Genomic DNA, 17,549 nt, shown 5'->3' on the forward strand with positions numbered 1-17,549 from the left:
TTAGGCTAGCAGTTTTTTTTAAATTTTTTTGCGCTTCATTACTGTTTTAAAAAATTATAAATGTGTTTGAAGTGAAAATAGCATAGTTAATTTGCGCCTAATTGTATTACATTTATCTTTTAATAATAATGCTTCTCAGTTTATTATTTTGTATTTAAAAGAACACTATCTGAGTTCAGCAAGTTAAAAATAACATTAAACTGTGTAAATAACTCTTTTAGTTTTATTTTGTTTGTGTTGATGAATTTTTTTCTACAATTTTTTACTAGATTCTGTTAATATTAGGTGGAAAGGATTTGGTGGGATTATCTGCAATAACGACCTTTTTGACTTTTAATAGGAAACTCATGAAGACATGATTACATAATTTAAATTGATGGTTAGCTGTTTACTTTTGTATTGTTTGGCATAGAAGGTTTTTCACACTTTTCATTATTTATTAAGCTAATTCATTTATATAATTTTTTTCAGTTTTTAACAAAGCTACATTTGATGGATTACTCCCTTCTTCTGGGTATACATGACTGTGCACGAGCTGAAGCAGAAGGTGAAGAAATGGAAGATATGGGTGACGTAGATGATGAGGAGGATAGTGAGGGTGGTATTGGACCTGGAGGCAGTGAAAGGGGTACAACACCTTGGGGTACAACACCTCCAGACTCTCCCCATCAGCTGATGAGAGAAACTAGCCTTCAATATGAAGGGGGAATTGTACCTGAATTAGATATATATGCTATCCCAAGCTCTGAATGTCAGTTGGAATTTTTTTATTATATTCTTTTTTTGTATTTTTAAGTTTTTTTTTGTTGTATTTTTAAGAGTACATGTGCACCTATGACAGATGCGAATTTTACTGAATTATGTTAAACATGCGGTAGGAACTTGTACATTGTTATTGATGAAAACTTAGAAAACTGGAAATAAATGCAATAGAATACTTATACAATAAATATAAAACAATTATGAATTTTCCAAAAAAAATGTGTTATTTAACACTAGCTGTAGTTACAGATTCACATGTAACAAAATACAATTTTGTATGAATTGTCAATTATGTTTTGCTACGTTCTTTTAGTTCATGTATATTGTGCAACATTAAGGTGAAAAGTTTAAATAGTACACAGAATTGTTGTTGTTTGAAGTGATGTGATAAATAAAAACAAATTGTTTAAATTTTTTAGAGCAGTAAATTTAAATTTCTAAATCTCAATTGAGTTTTAGTGAGTTTTTTGTTTGAGATGAAGTGGGAACCCTTTACACTCTTTTTGAAGATTTTATAATTTTACATTATTTTTACCTTAATTTTTTTGTTCAAATATATATATTTTTTTAGGAGGTCCTTTTACAGCTTCCTAATGCTATTTTTTGATTGTGTGTTGCTGTTTATAAAATTTTATAATTTATGGACGTTTATTTAAAAAAGAATTCTCCATATTTAGCAGCTGTATTCTAGCATTAGTTCATTTTTTGTATCTTTCTAGTTATTACATTACTCTCAATCAGAAAAAGAAAAATCTTTCATTGTAAAAAAAAATTCATGTCTCATTCATTCTAAGTGTTGCATTACCTCATTAAAATGTATTAGTACAATAAAAAGAACTTTTATTTTTAAAAAATTTCATAAATCCCTAGATCCAATCATTAACAGGATAATTTTTAAAACAGTAGTTTTTATTTTGTGTGCTTTATTTTTAAATATAGTCACACAAATTTCTAATTTTTCATTCATTCCATCAGATTCCTTACATCCTGATCCAAGCTCTAAATTCTACAGATTGATCATTTTAAATTTAATACAATAAGGCAAGTTTACTTGAGACCTAACATTAGCAAAACCTATGGCTCCAGTGGAAATAGCAGTTTGTGTAAGCAGTGAACAATTTAAATATTCATTCTATATTTTTCTCCCAAAAACTTTACATTTGTCTCAAAAACTTTATTTCATATTTAGATATTATTTTCCTTAAAGTAACTATTATTTGTCCTCTGTTGAAATGGACTTATCGAGCAGAAGTTAATTTGTTTCAAAATGAATTCCTGCTTATCATTTGCATTAATATTAGTTGATCTTTCAGATTGTCATTTAATCTGATACATATAAATCTCTTTCCTCCAAAAACCGAGCTGAAATTTTGCATGAATGTAGTTTTCATATGTGGAAAGACCATTTCCATTACAAAATGTTTCACATTTCAAGATGATGGCTGTTTTAATGGCATGTCGGAACGATCGGATTATGTAGTTTGCTGATATTCAACTTTACTATGGCCAAACCATTGCTCAAACTGAATTTAAAAATCACTTGTAGTATATGAAATTAAGTTTTCTACAAAAAGGTAGAAAAAGACATTCAGAATGTATTTTTACTTTTAATGATTTTTTTTTTTTACTTTTGAGTAAAATATTTTAAATATTCATTGTAGTCCAAAAAAAGAAATAGTGTGAAATATTTGAATTGTAAATATAAACATCATTGTCTTTTTCAATATTTCTTTCGATTATTGAGAAAAGTAGCTTTAAAGGTGCGACAGTGTACAGCACGGCCATTCAACCAATAAAGCCACTGCCATTCTTACTGTTTGTGATAACGTGATTAGCTGTTTCTGCCTCCAGTTACCGACTAAAAAATGAGAAACGAATTTCAGTCATCTCCTCATAGTGTTTGTTGGATAGTGCTAAGAACTGTGCAAAATATCTTTTGATCGTATGAAAGATGGGTAACCAGTAAAACCAGCTACAACTACTACTTTTAAATGTGGTCGACTATTCTGAAATCTGCGTACTTTAGTTCACTCAAAGTTTTGAGTCCTGTGATGACCCAAATGTTCCTCTGCAAAAATTACAGTGCATCAATAGTTTTTATAATTGTTATTTATCAGTATTCTCACAAGTATAAGGGTAATGATCACAGTGAGAGTCCAGGCTAGAGGGAAGGCCAAGCAAAGCAAGTCCTGACCGGCTAGTTATTTAAATATATCTGTATGGTCAGGTAAGATACTCTTCAGTTTCTTAAACCATAATAGATCCAAATTAAGTCCAAGAGTTGCTAAATCTCATGAGTTAAAGAATCAAGACTCATTAAATTTAGTAAAAGTCTTATTTTTACCTGAATAATATGGATATAAACAGGACTTAACATCTTTCTCATTTTAACCATAATACAATAATTTAATATTCCCTTTTTTATTCAAATTTAGTATACAATCATTTTTATCGTATTTATGTTTAAGCTAAAGTTAAAAAAAAAAAAAAACAAATAAATTAATAAGATCTTATAATAGAGTTTAAAAGAAAGTTATTTATTTACTCACATAAAAACTAATAACAGTAAATAATAATAATAGCCCATTGTCTAGTAATAAAACACTTGTTTGGTAAGGCAAAGTAAGATATTATTGTACAAAATATATTAGCTCCATTTAACATTGTTCCTCATCAGATTTGTTTACTTGACACATGTCTGTTTATTGTATTGAAAAAAAGAAGTAAATAAATTTGAAAACATAATTAATGAACAAAGACGTGTTATTTTAAATATAGGTGTTTAAAGTTTAATTGAAAAACACAGAATAAGATTTCTAAGTATAATATTACAGTTATACATTTTAAGAAAATCTGGTGGCACAGAAATTTGATCTTGGACCACTTATGAAGTTGTAGTTTTTTTATTTATTCCCAAATTATACTGATTCAATGTAGCATCAGTGTAATTATAAAAAAAAAATTATAAATGATAGAGTAAAAAAAAAATAATCAGAGGATTTTATTTTTATGAACTGCATGGATGTGCGTTATGTTATACTAACTTCCATTTAATAACAAAAACAGATTATGTGTAAATTTTTGTGTTTTGAAGCAGTTCTGGAATCATTTAATCTATTTATTTTTATTATTTTAGTCAGTTACAGAAGTGTTTAGTAATTGTTTTGGTTCACCAATTTTATAATATAACAGATATAAAATTTATTTCATTAATTATAAAGAAACTTTATCAGATTAAAAAATATAATGGCCTTTTATGGTTGACTTTTTTTATATTTCAATTTTGTTTAAAGCCCCTTTATTTTTACTGAGTTCAATTATTGTATACCCACTGTCCATTGAACATAAATAATAATGTTTCTTCGTGCATTTACACATTTCACATGTTCTTCAGTAATGTATGATGTGTAGTGTCGGACAGTTGCTTCACTTGTATGTGATGAATTAAAGTGTTACTTTGAATCTAAAGTAAGCTAGTATACCGTAAACCTATGACACTGTATTCCTGTATTATGAGATGAATCTAAAATAGCTTGTAAAATTAAATAGTGCTAATGAATATCGCACTTGCATTTATTGTTGTTTTGAATATTTAGAAGTACAATGATGAGTGTTCTCTTCATTATTGTAATAAATTTATATTTTTATAGAATTCTATAATTAGTTAAATATTTTAATTTTTTATGTTTCATGTCGTCTACTTTTGTTTACAGCTGCACCGGTGAAGGAGATATATTTTCTGGCTTTAATAGATGTTCTTACACATTATGGTGTTAAAAAGCAAGCTGCCAAAGCAGCAAAAACTGTAAAATATGGATCAAATGTTGACGGAATATCAACATGTGACCCTGAACAGTATGGGAAACGTTTCATAGAATTTTTGAGTAAAGCGATCGAATGAATATTAGGAAGCAGAGTTAGATTAATACTATTTTTGTTCAGTTAGTCATTATATCATTGCAAACGCACACATGTTAACTATAAATATGGTGATGAAATCTATAATAATGTAATAATTATAAAAGATTTTTTATGTGCAATATATCTGTAATAAAAAAAAAAAATACTAAAAATTAAAAAAAAAACTATAAATCATCTGCAATTCTGTTTGCTACTTTCAGGACAGTTTAACTCACAATATTTATTATTTTATTTGCCTGTTTTATATTAAGTAGTGTATAGATTAAGAGGTTAAATTTAAAATAATCTGTAAGTGTTCCTTACTTAAAATGAAATTTTATCAGATGCGTTGTGACTAATTTCAAGTAATACAGTGAATTTCAATCATCTGAATCAACTGCCAGTTTACGTACATATATTATTATCTTAAACTAATCTTTATTTTTTGAGTCATACAAAATTTGATTTATACTGTATTAATTTTCTTGTTTAAATAATGTGTTTACATGTAATACAATGGAAGTGCGATTCAGTGAATACTTTTGAAAAAGAATTTTGAACATGAAACAATTCTCACTTAATAAGCAGTGGTTTAAATAGAGGAACATTAATTTAAATAACTATGCTTTTCAGCCTGTTCATAAGTATGAATTTTCATTTTTGCTACATTTTCTTTTATGTTTTTGCACATGTTTGTATCACATTTACTTAAATCTGTGGAATTTTAAGTGTACAACGAGTATGATTGTATGCACTAAATATTTTGCTGTCCTGTATCAATATTATATTATAATACTTATAAAAATGTTTGTTGTTGTTGTTATTATTATTATTATTATTATTATTATTATTATTATTTAGTTTATTGTAATTGTAAGAAAGCTTTTTAAAAGAAAATGTAACTGTATTTATTATTTTACAATTAGTATATTGCAAAAAACATGTTTCTCACATATCTAAAGAATAAATAATTATATTGAAGAACTAAGTCATTCTTTTTTTAATTATTATGATTATTATTAAATGATAGTTTTAAAATAAATATATTTGATAGTTATGAAAAGGTGTATATGTATATTTATATCTTATATTTATAAAAATACAAAATGTATTTCTCATCAGCTGCAATTTAAATATGGTACTGAAAATCAGGCTTTCATAATTTATTTAATAAATTATGTGTGTATGTACACACACACACACACACACACATATATATATATATACACACAATATGTGTGATATAGGGATATATCCAATCTTTATTTATTCTGCTATACCTAAATCATGCCATTTATTATAGAATTGGATTTCATTGATTATTACTTATCTGTAATTAAGATTGTATAAATTTTTATTTAAATAATGATAATGCTTATATTAAATATGTAATTTACTACGGGTACTTTTCATACAGATTATTCTTGTTATATACATTTAAACAATGCAACTTAAACACATTTTTGGAATGTAAGTATCATCAGAAATTGTGTGATTAACATGTAGTATTATATCAATTTTTTTTTTGTGTTTTGTTTCATTATCTGGCCATGATAATTTTTTGCTATTATTACAGTTTAAGGTACTTCTCTGACCTCAGTTTATAGTTGTTTTATTCATTTTATATTGTGTTTATCACAGAACCTTTTGGTCTGCATTACTTAGGTAACTGTTAATCTAATTCTTTTCGTATTATCCATACATTTTTATTTTTTAGTCTTTCTACATTATTCTACAAATTTACTAGCGAATTCATTTTAATTTAAAAATAATTAAGTATTTTATATTGTTTGTTAACTGTATTTATTTGTCCATGCTATTCTAGGTAATTACACATACAGATTTAGGAATTTCTGCTTGGAGTTCTTCAGTTTAAACCCTGATTCTTTTTCTGTGTGTGTCGGTAGTTTTTTACCTTGTTCTTGATTTCAATTTTTCTTTATTTCTTAACTTTATTTTATATGTACATCGCCAGCCCTAAATAATTCTGTAACAATTATAAATATATGGGTATTATTATTTTGTTTTTCAAAATTTATTTAAAAACATTGAAAAGTTTTTAATATTCTTTTCTGAAATACAAGTAATGGGTTTTTATTTTCTTTGGTAAACTCATTCATTGTGAATTTAGTAATGCATCATGTCGGTGACACAGTGTAACCGTTGAAGAAATTAATAAATTGCTCTTTCATGTGTATTATTCATTAGTAAATTAGCAGCTTTTTTATTTTTGAAGATGATTTATCAGTTTTACATTTTTTTAATGATATAATCAATTTCCAATCGTTATGCTGTTAATGTCATTGCAATACTAAGAATAAATTATTCTTAGGATAAACTATCAAAAAATTCATTGTACAGATGTTTTGTGGTTTTTAAAACAAACAAAAAAATCAGAGCTTATATTATTTTGTTGCTCAATTACTGTTGACAAGAATAAAAGAAGATTTAAAAAAATTTTCTTTTCAAGAAAGTGTTTGAAAACTTCAGTTCCTATATCTGCTTTCTGTCAGTTCAACTTTTGAAGCTGTGAACTTATATGAATAATGTGACTTGTTAACTCACAGTAACATGTTACATACAGTATATGTATGATTTTTTTGGTTGTCAATGTACATATATTTGTCAGAAAAAAGTAGTAGAAACAAAAAACTAAACTGTATTACTTTACACAATGAAAGTGAAGCCATGTTTAGTAAAATTATTATAATTTCAAATTATGAGCAAATATTGTGTTCTTTAGAAAAATGTTGCAGTTACTTGTTTATTAAAAAAATAATAGTTAGATCTTCTGTATTTTTTATTATATAGAAATAAACAATAAAACAAATTTGATTGTTTTAAGATCAATAAAATCTTATAAACAAATATTCTTGTACACATTAATTTCTGAAGTTTCAATTATCTACTGAAAATACTGCAGTGTATTAGCTGCTTGTGTTACCATTCTTTTTAATAAGTTATAGCTAAAAGCAGGATTTTGAATACATTAAATTGATTATTTGACTATACCAGATTTAATAGTTTTGTGCATTTTTTGTACCAATATCTGATTTCATGTATTACCTTGCACTCATGTTTGTCAAGTGTAGAATGACAGGGAGATTAGAAATTTCAGTTAAATATTTTTTGATACTTTAATTTGTTATAGTTCTCAACAGATAAAAGTTATAGAGATAGGTAAAATTTAGAAAAAAGTTATATTGGTGATTTTTTTTATTTTAGTTACTATTATTCTAGGGGTCAGTACTAGTATAATTACTGGGAAAAGTGCCATTTAAAGCGGTGCTGAAAAAAATGGTAGGCTTTTAAATTTTTGTACTTTTATAATATTATTATTCTATTACATTAGTATTAATAAACTAATGGTTATTAGTTTAATCTTATAATATCATCTCTGTAATTATGTGAAAAACTTTTTTATGCAGTATACATAACAAAATATGTTAGTTGTTAATTAAGCTATTATTACTATAAAAGAAATATTTTTCATTTTAAAAAACTTCCACATGCTACATCACTCTTTTTTAATATTTTATTCATCGCTTGATTTGACCAGTTTGTCAATAAACGTATTGTTTTTATACATATTGATAAAAGGGATTTTTTTCTGTAGGCACTTTTTCTGAATGCATATATGTTTGGATATATGTAATATTGTTAAATAATTGTAATGTTCTTATATTATCTAAATATTTTACTAAACTGTCGGCAAAAAATGATTTCAATTTTAAGAAATGTGATGTGAATGCAAATTGGTGATTTTTAAAATAATGTGAATAGTTTAAATGCATTCTAAAAAGCAGTAACTAATTGTCAAGCAAAAAGTTGTGTTGTTAAAGCAAGATTAATTGTAATAAAAGAGAAATTTTTATGAAATCAGAATTTTAAGTTATATTTCTCAATGACTAGAAGTTGTAATTTATATTTTGATATATTTTGTTTGTTGTTTTATGATATATTTTTATCTTTATTGAATTTAGTCTTTAGATACAATCTGTGATTGTTGTAAAATAATTTTGTATGAATTTTTTTATAAATGTTTACAGGAGCTTTGTATGAACAATAAATAATAAACTGTTTAATACATAGATAACTCTGCCCAACAAAGAATTTTTTTTGATTGTTTCCTTCACTTTATGAGTCAAATATTACTAAATTTTGGGTTGAAAAAATGATTATGACAAAGAAAAATTTTTATTACCTCTAGTTTCTGTGATATATTATAGGTGGAAGTATTTCATTTTCACGAATTAAGAGAAAACAATACATTTTAATTACATATACCAACAACATAGAAAGTCCATTTGGCATTTTTTTAATGACAGTTACATTTTAAGAGTTCTTAATTGATGGAAGAGTACCTGGTAGTTGGTTGGGCCAACTACATTATTGTAGTTGAACATGATTCTCATCATGTGGTGGCTTCCTGAGATTATTGTCTTTTTGCTTTCCTCTTGTGAGTTCTGGAGCATCCCTATACACAGACCAACAATAATCCACAAGCCTTGCTTCATTCCAACGACCCTGATATTTTTGTTCCATCACAGAAATATCCTGATGGAATCTTTTTCCATGATCATCACTGACAACTCCACAACTAGGAGGGAAAAAGTCCAAGTGTGAGTGGAGAAAATGGATTTTAAGGGACGTATTGCATCCGAGTTGATGGTATTTTTCCACAAGTACTGTCACCAACTGACTAGTTTTCATCTCTTTTGTTGCCTAAAAATCCATGAATGACTCCCTTTAAGGCTTCAAAATTCAGTCAGATGCAGGATCCTTTGCAAGTTGTCGAATTTGTGACCCAACAAAAATACCTTTCTTAACTTTTGCATCACTTAATGTAAGAAATTTGTCTCTTAAGTACTTAAAGGCCTGTCCTTCTCAGTTCATACTTTTGACAAAATTTTTCGTCAAACCCAGCTTTATATGAAGGTGTGCAAGAACATCTTTTGGGTCCATAAGAGGCTTGGCAACAATATTTTTCTCACTAGAGTTAAGATTTCTTACAGGCCAGTCTGCTTGAATGTAATGTGATTTCCTATCCCTACTGTCACTTCTGAGTACAGTATGACTTTTAGATCGCCACAGATTTTCCACTTGTGTTTAGCGTATTTGATTGACATATTTGATGTCAGTTTAGGAGGATTGCCATGTTTGCGTAAGTCTTCATGTGAACTGCATGAACAACAAAAATAGAAGGAAGACAGACAGTTGCCATTGTGAAGTAATACATCTTTAAAACTGAGCTTGTTGGAGTCTACGAATAGCCTCCAATCTGTTGGATCATGATTCAAATTCAAACATTTCATCAAGCCATTAATGTCGCAGCAAACAACAAGATTGTTTTTCTTCTCAAATAAAAGAAGCAGATCCCTATGACAATGTCTGTATTGTGAGACCCTGACATCACGTTAGAGAGGATTCCATTGCTGTAGTTTTGACCCTAGAAGTTCTGCTTCTACTTTGACAAATCAAGGTCTCGAATGAGATCATTCAATTCTGCTTGACTCAGTCTGTGTGGTTTATCATCTTTTTCGTCAAAATCAGAGTCATGGAGTGTGGAAGGCTTGTTAGGTTCTTCGTCCACATTGTTTTAATTTTCTACTTGAAGCTCTTAATTTTAGGTTGGAGTAGGAATTGATAAACTATCTGAATGTGGAATAGGTCAAATTGCAGATGGAAGATTAGGGTATTGAACTGTTCCTCTTTTGTTTATTAACAATCCTGCCTTTATAGGTGGAGTCAAGCAGAAGTAACAGTTATTTTGTATGGTTTGTAGGCTCCTGCCAAACCATAGGCACAGCAAAAGCCATAGATTGTTATTTATTTTTCAGCCATTCTTGTAGTATAACTGAACAAGAGTTGGAACATATATGTGGAGCCCATGACTTATCCTGGTACCCTACCTTCATACCAAAATAATGCTGATGGGCACAGTCTTCACACCTTCATACCAAAGTAATGCCCATAGGCTATCTTCACAAGAGGTATCAGATTGCGTTTCTGTGACAGAAATATTATTTCACCACAAATGTAACAAAAATTATTCACTGCATTTACACATTTTGATTTAAAAAATGTTTCTCTTCAAAAGCACTTGAAAACCTAAAAACTAAATTCTGCACTAATGTTAACACAAATAATATGAAACTCACAGTCACAGCAACAATAATAATGTTTATAACCTACAAACAGCTAGAGAACATTGTGTTTTGTAATTTAACAGCTGTGACAACTCCAAAAACAAAATTACTCTGGAACTAAAAACGTAGGTGGGTAAAAAGTGACATGTCATTGTATCTCCAAACTAATAGCTAATCAGTCATTTTTATCATGATTTTTGAATACAGCAGATAGAAATACATAAAAATAGGCTATTTTTGAGCCCGAAACCTTTTTAATTGTTGGGCAGTGTAATTGATGTTATCTTTTGATATTGACTTTACCTCTCAATTGTATTTTTCAGCAAAATTCATAATATTGCAGTATAGATTTTTAATCTTATTACAATTAAGGAAAAAATCTTAATTTTATCTATTCAACCTTTATGTATTATCTAAACAGATGTAAACATTAAATAAATGTTATCAATGTCAATTACTAAGTTGACATTAATTAATTACTGATTAATTTAATATATTCAATCCATTTCTTTCAAAATCAGATTGGTATTAAATCACAAGGTCTGGAACAAGGGATATTCAATGGCCATTGTCAATTTTGTCTATGGATGCTGTTAACTTCTACATAAGTTTCCTTTTTTCTATCTATGGATTGTATTGCATTGTGTCATTACAAATTTATGTTTCTCATGGTAGGTTAAATTAGGAATATATTAATCTTTCTTTACTTCATCAAAGTGTTGTTGCAAAATGGTATGAATCTCGCACACTTATGAAACATATAACATTATATACTGTGTACCTTTTATACAATATTGATGCTGGTAATAGTATGTATTGTTTTGCAAAAAGTAATCATCAACCTGTGCTTGTTATTTTTCTTTTCATTGTGAATTGTTCTGTGTTACCACATATTATAGGTTATGGAAGTTAATTATGTAGTAAAAAAATCATTGATTATTGCAGCGTAAATTTAATTAATTTATACACCTTAAATAATTTAGTTATGTAATTTAGTGTTGTGATTATTTTATTATTATTTGATGGAAGCAAATACAATCCATCATAAAATATATATTATTTGTTAGTTACAATTACTCATGTGATTTGTTTGTCTAGTAAATCAGCTACTACTTTGCTGTTAAAATATGCAACAGAGTAGTGGTACCTATTATTTCATCAATTAGAGATAATTAGACTGTTTGAAAAACTTTTCTTTCTGTTCATGTGCAACTGATGGTTAATGTTTCTCTTTCTATATTCTTTAAGTAAACTTTTATGTAGTTTATGTTTATATTTCACTTATCTGGATAACTAGCCCGTAAAATATTCACTTTGAATTGCCGTCAAAATTCATGACAATTATTATCTTAATGCATTGAAGCTGAAAATGGCATTATATCTGGTTTGGTGGATTGTTTTTTAGCCTATTTTATTTTATTATGTAGAATAATGCATGCCATTATTTAATTATTAAGAATTATAATAATAATAATATATATATTTGTTTTTATACACTTTGTATTTATATTTGTCAAATATTCTGTTTAATTTATTATTGTTTTTTAATATTTAATAAATCAAAAAAAAGAAGGAATTATTAAAGGAAATTGGTTTCTGGAAAGGTTATTAAAATTATAATTTTATTGTTTTGAAATGTATATAGTAATTTAAGTTGTACTTTTTAACATATGGTTGGTGTGTATGTTTATATTAGTTAAACGTTTTATTTACTTTTTCATTGCCAATTATTTCTCTTATTAATATTAAATGTTAATATACTTTAGTTAGCCTGTGAACAGTATTTACTTTTATTAGAAATGTTTGTATGGACAGATATAAACATTATTTTAACAATGTAATTGATGTACAGTTAGGGCAGCCAGTGGTGGAGTATTTATGATCTCGATTAAAAATATTGTTATTTCTTTTTTGTGTTTGTATTCTTAATTTTTTTTTTTTTTTAATTGAGAAATAAATATTTTTTATGACTAAGGTTTAATAAACTATCTGAGCAGTGAATTCAATCCTTTATTATTACTACTACTCAAAACCACCACTGGATGTTTTCTCTACTTGTGTCGGAAGTAATTTTTGTTTACTTTTGAGTAAAATATTTTAAATATATATATATTCTAGTCCGAAAAAGAAATATTAGTGTTAACTATTTGAATTGTAGTATAAACATCCTTTTTTTAAATGTGTAAATTTTAAAACTAATCCTCAGTCATGATTTTTAAATTATTATTGGAAGTGTAATGTGTAAAATTATACTTTTAACTGATGCTAATGTGTTATTAACAGTTATTTATATTAATCCTTGGGCATACAGTAAATTGTTAAAATCTGATACTTTATGTCTTAGATAATTAGTGACATTGTTTTAATAGCTAATCTGATTTAAATTTTGATTTCATTTTTATTTATACTTTGTTAAATCCTAACTTAACTTAACATTCTCTTTCTTTCTCTTCACTTTATTCTGTATTTCTCTTAATTTTTTTTAGGATTCTTGCTAAAATTTTTTTTGTTATATTAGTAGAAGTTAATATATGTATTACAGCCTAAAATTTTATTTATAAAGTTTCAGATGTATACACATTTTTTTACATATGTAGGGTGACACGTGGCAGATGGATGGTTTTTAAATAAGTAATACTCTGTTAATTTATTTTAAAATTAAGTTACGTTTATTAACATGAAATTTAAGCATCAATATATTCCATTTGAATATAATTATATTCACCTTATTTATGAAAAATAATGTCCTCGAGGTGATGTCCATCAATTTGATTGCAGTCCTCAAGTACCTTCTTGAAATCCTTCATTACATGAGCCAACCTGGAGAAATGGTAGCAATTTCTTGAATTATGATATTTAACTCTTCCAAATTGTGGGGTTTGTGTTGTTGACACAGTTTTTGAGATACCCTCACAGAAAATTGTCACAGACAGATAAGTCAGGAGATCTTGGAGACCATGGAACGTTGCCAAAACGTGAGATGATGTATCCAGGGCACGTGAATCAAAGAACTGCCGTTGAAAAATTTGCAGTGTGTGCTGTAAAACCATTCTACTGGAACCAAACATCTTTTAAAGTGATTATTTGTTTTCGTATTTCTGGCCTGAAGAACATTTGAAGCATGTGAGTGTATCGAGCTGAATTGACATTATCACCATTTTCCTCAAAAAAATACAGTCCGATAATGCCAAAAGAGCTTACAGCGCACCAGACTGTCACTCGTTGAAACTGCAGAGGACACTGGAGGATGTTCAGGAGACCGGTAACAGGTTTTGCTTATTTATGGCTCCATTCAGATGAAAATAAGCTTAGCTGTAATAGACTCACCACTTCCAACAAAATCCTCACACGTGAACATCCAGTGTAGGAAGTTCCACAGCTCCATTGTTACTGAAATGGCATCTTGTGAGGAGCAGAACTACTCCCACCACTTGCTCTCAGTACTACATAGTGCAAAACCATTCTTCTCCCATGTGTCACCTGATAGTTATTATATTTTTACCATTTGTGCATAATTTAAGTTACTGAGTGAACATAAGTGAAAATATTATGAGATAATACCATAAATTCATACAGTGAAGAATTAATCTATTATAAACTTTAGATATAATAAATATTGTCAAATATTTTCAGAAGATTGCTAATGTTGGCTGCTTGGTAATGCCTGGGTATTGTTTTTTATTGAGAACTTAAAATCAACCATATTGAGAATGAAATAGCAGCAGCATACAGAGAGCATAGTGTGGGTTGTTATTTAGATGTTTAGGATGCACAGACATACTGGATATTCCAGTCGCTCACTACCAGAGAATGTAATGATTGTTACATCATGTATTCATTCATTCTTCAAAAGAGTAATTTTAAAGCTAGTAGCCACTAGATTATTAAAGATACAATATTTAGTATTATTTGCTTTTTTCAGGAATCTTATCAAGAATTGTAGGTCTACTAATGTAATTATTCGTAAAATACATACTTACAATTGACAAATGTATTTCAAAGAGATGTGTATTATAAATTGATCATTTATCCAGGTGAACCTTTTCGAAGATTTATTTTTTTTTAATTATTGAATAATTTGACCTGTTTTAAAAATCATTTAACAAATAGAAAATTAAATTTTGTTTGAATTGTGGAAACACTCCCACCCCACACAAAATTAGCTCTGCAATCAGAAGGTTTATTCTTGAAAGCGAAATTAAAATTTTTTCCATTAGCTATTTTATTGGTTTGACCTTGATATACATTCTATATTTTCCCCAAATTTTATATTTAACTCTAGAAAGAACAGCTTTCTCTGAGATTAATGATGTTGATTTTACAACTAGTACTTGTGGCAAAGAGAATAATGAAGGTGTTGCTTGTGGGGCTAAGTATCAACTGAATGTTTTAGAGCTTAGTATGCTGATTAAAAATGGTGTATGCATCTTGATATAGAAATTAATAGGCATGTGAAAACATTTTGTACTTTCCCTAGTAATCCTGGCATAGGATGCTTATTATTTTTGAAATTATCACCAGGTAAAACTTGAGTCTCATATCAAGTTTTCTACAGTTATTAGGTTATACCACCCAGCATATGTATAATAAATCTTTTTCTCCCCTCTACATTTCCTTTTTGCCATATAATCTAACTCTGGATGTTTTAATATGTGGTTCTCCAACATTATTCTTCTGAGAAGGAACGAACCTTCTCAGAAGGTTCACCCAGTTTTTTATTAACTGGGGAAATTTTTCCCCAGTTCATCTTCAAAATTTTTTATTTTATTTTAAATTAAATCGGTAATAAAGCTCCGATTAATTTAGGCTAGTTACAAAGCAACTCATCGAAGGTATGCTGGCTCTGCTCATTCATCCATCTCATTATCTCCTCATTCGTTATCTCCAGTTATTATATATATATATATATATATATATATATATATATCCCATTGTCTTTGCTTTCAGTAGACTATTGTATTGGTACATTCCGTATTCCTTCGGTTTATGATTTCAATTATGATTATTTTTCATGCAAAGCATTTCTAGTCCTACTATCTTGCTATGCACTGCAAATGGTGAGAATTCAGTAGGTTTGTTTGATGCATCTATTGACATAGTAGTTTCAGTATACAGTAAATAGTACAGAAATGATTAGTTTGAAACTGTCAAACTTCACAAAAATGATTAACATGCAAATATTAAAGCTGAAATTTACATTGTCTGTGTTATTTTTTTTTTTAAGTAATTGTCACATAATATAGGCTGTTATTTAATTGTTATGTAATAGATGTATATATATGTATGTGTGTTTTTTATTTTTTACTTAACACACATATATAATTTTAATTATTGTCTTACATTTGTCATAGAAATTTCCTACATGTTTCACCACATCAATGTATCAGCATTATCAGGGAATGAAAATATCCACAATTTTGTTTTGCCAGTCTTAGTTACATAAAATACCACCACATTGTTACCACACATCACACCACATTGTTACATATTATGCTTTATATGTGCAAAAGCACATCACAATAGTAAGTTTTAAAGTATAATATGTAATATTGTGATGTGATGTTATGGAAACATCATACGATACATATACACCATACGAAAATACACCATACTGATCAAAAAGTTGTATATATATTACATAACAATTAAATAATAGCTTACATTACATATCAATTAATATCCGCATGTGTGCATTTGTGTAAATGTATTTAATTTATTAGTAATTTAATTAGAAAAAATAAATAAATGCTCCATTTAAGGAGATTTCAGGTAACAGGTAATACTACATTTTGAAAGTGTCTGTTTGGTTTTTTCCTGTTATCACATTATTGTTGCTCCCATAGAATCTGCACTCCATTGAAATAAATATTTTTTTCTAATTGAAATTTGTTTTTACTTGCAGCTTTCTGTTTTATAAGAGACTTTTTCCTTGCTTGTGGTGGTTTTTCTTTAATGGCTTATCATTCCCATCCTTCATAATTTCATTGTAAAAAAAAAGGTTGGAACTTGTTTATATTATATTCTACTATTTAACATCTTATCCTGGTTACTTTCCAATTTGCAACTTGACATTTTTGTTTTCCCTTTGTAGTATCTCACTTTCTTAGCCATGAAAATCCACATTACATCTTTTTGCATTTCATGAATCATTCTTATTTACTTAATTTTAATAAAGATTTATATTACAAAAAGAAATATATACCGTATAAAATTGAAAAAATTAACAATTTTTAAACTACAAAAAATAAGAATATTTACATCCTGGGTTACTAGTTAGAATATGTATAAAAACTTATTACTAAATATTCTCACTAAAACTTGAGCTTTAAATTATCTGCTTACAATATAGTCTGTTTTATATATATATATATATATATATAATTTATAATCTCTTGCTTGAATTTATTATATGATTAATGTAAATGTGTTTTATTATTAGAACAGATTTGTAGTAAGCAGATAATTTGAAGAGAAAATATTTTTCTGTGAATATTTAGTAATTTTTGCATACTTTTATTTTATAGTATTTTATATATTGTATGTAAAATGATAACAGAACTTTTTCCTTTTATTGAAATAACTGAATGTAAATTAGTTTCTTCAAGCTGGATTGTAGTCAAGTAGCATTTACAAGTTAGTTATAAATCTATATAAATTTTCCAAAAAGTTGATTTTTTTGTAACTAAAAGTAACGTAAAAATAAAAATATTGTGGTTAACATTAAACTTCTGATTAATA

The 17,549-nt window shown here is 27.5% G+C and overlaps 1 protein-coding gene across 4 annotated transcripts in view; it reads left to right on the top strand.

Moving 5' to 3' along the window:
* PIP4K (phosphatidylinositol 5-phosphate 4-kinase) overlaps positions 1 to 5,602 on the top strand; it is a 101,641-nt gene extending 96,039 nt beyond the window's left edge. The window contains exons 8-9 of one of the 4 annotated variants that reach the window (XM_075382049.1): positions 472 to 751; positions 4,476 to 5,599. In XM_075382049.1, the coding sequence (XP_075238164.1) occupies positions 472 to 751; positions 4,476 to 4,663 (468 nt within the window). In that variant the 3' untranslated portion in view covers positions 4,664 to 5,599. Of the gene's footprint in view, positions 1 to 471; positions 752 to 4,475 lie in introns of all 4 variants that reach the window. The other 3 variants (XM_075382050.1, XM_075382051.1, XM_075382052.1) reach the window with 3 other exon arrangements.
* The last annotated feature ends 11,947 nt before the right edge of the window (positions 5,603 to 17,549 follow it).

This window comes from Lycorma delicatula, chromosome 1 (genome assembly GCF_047948215.1).
Source record: "Lycorma delicatula isolate Av1 chromosome 1, ASM4794821v1, whole genome shotgun sequence".
Lineage (NCBI taxonomy): Eukaryota > Metazoa > Arthropoda > Insecta > Hemiptera > Fulgoridae > Lycorma > Lycorma delicatula.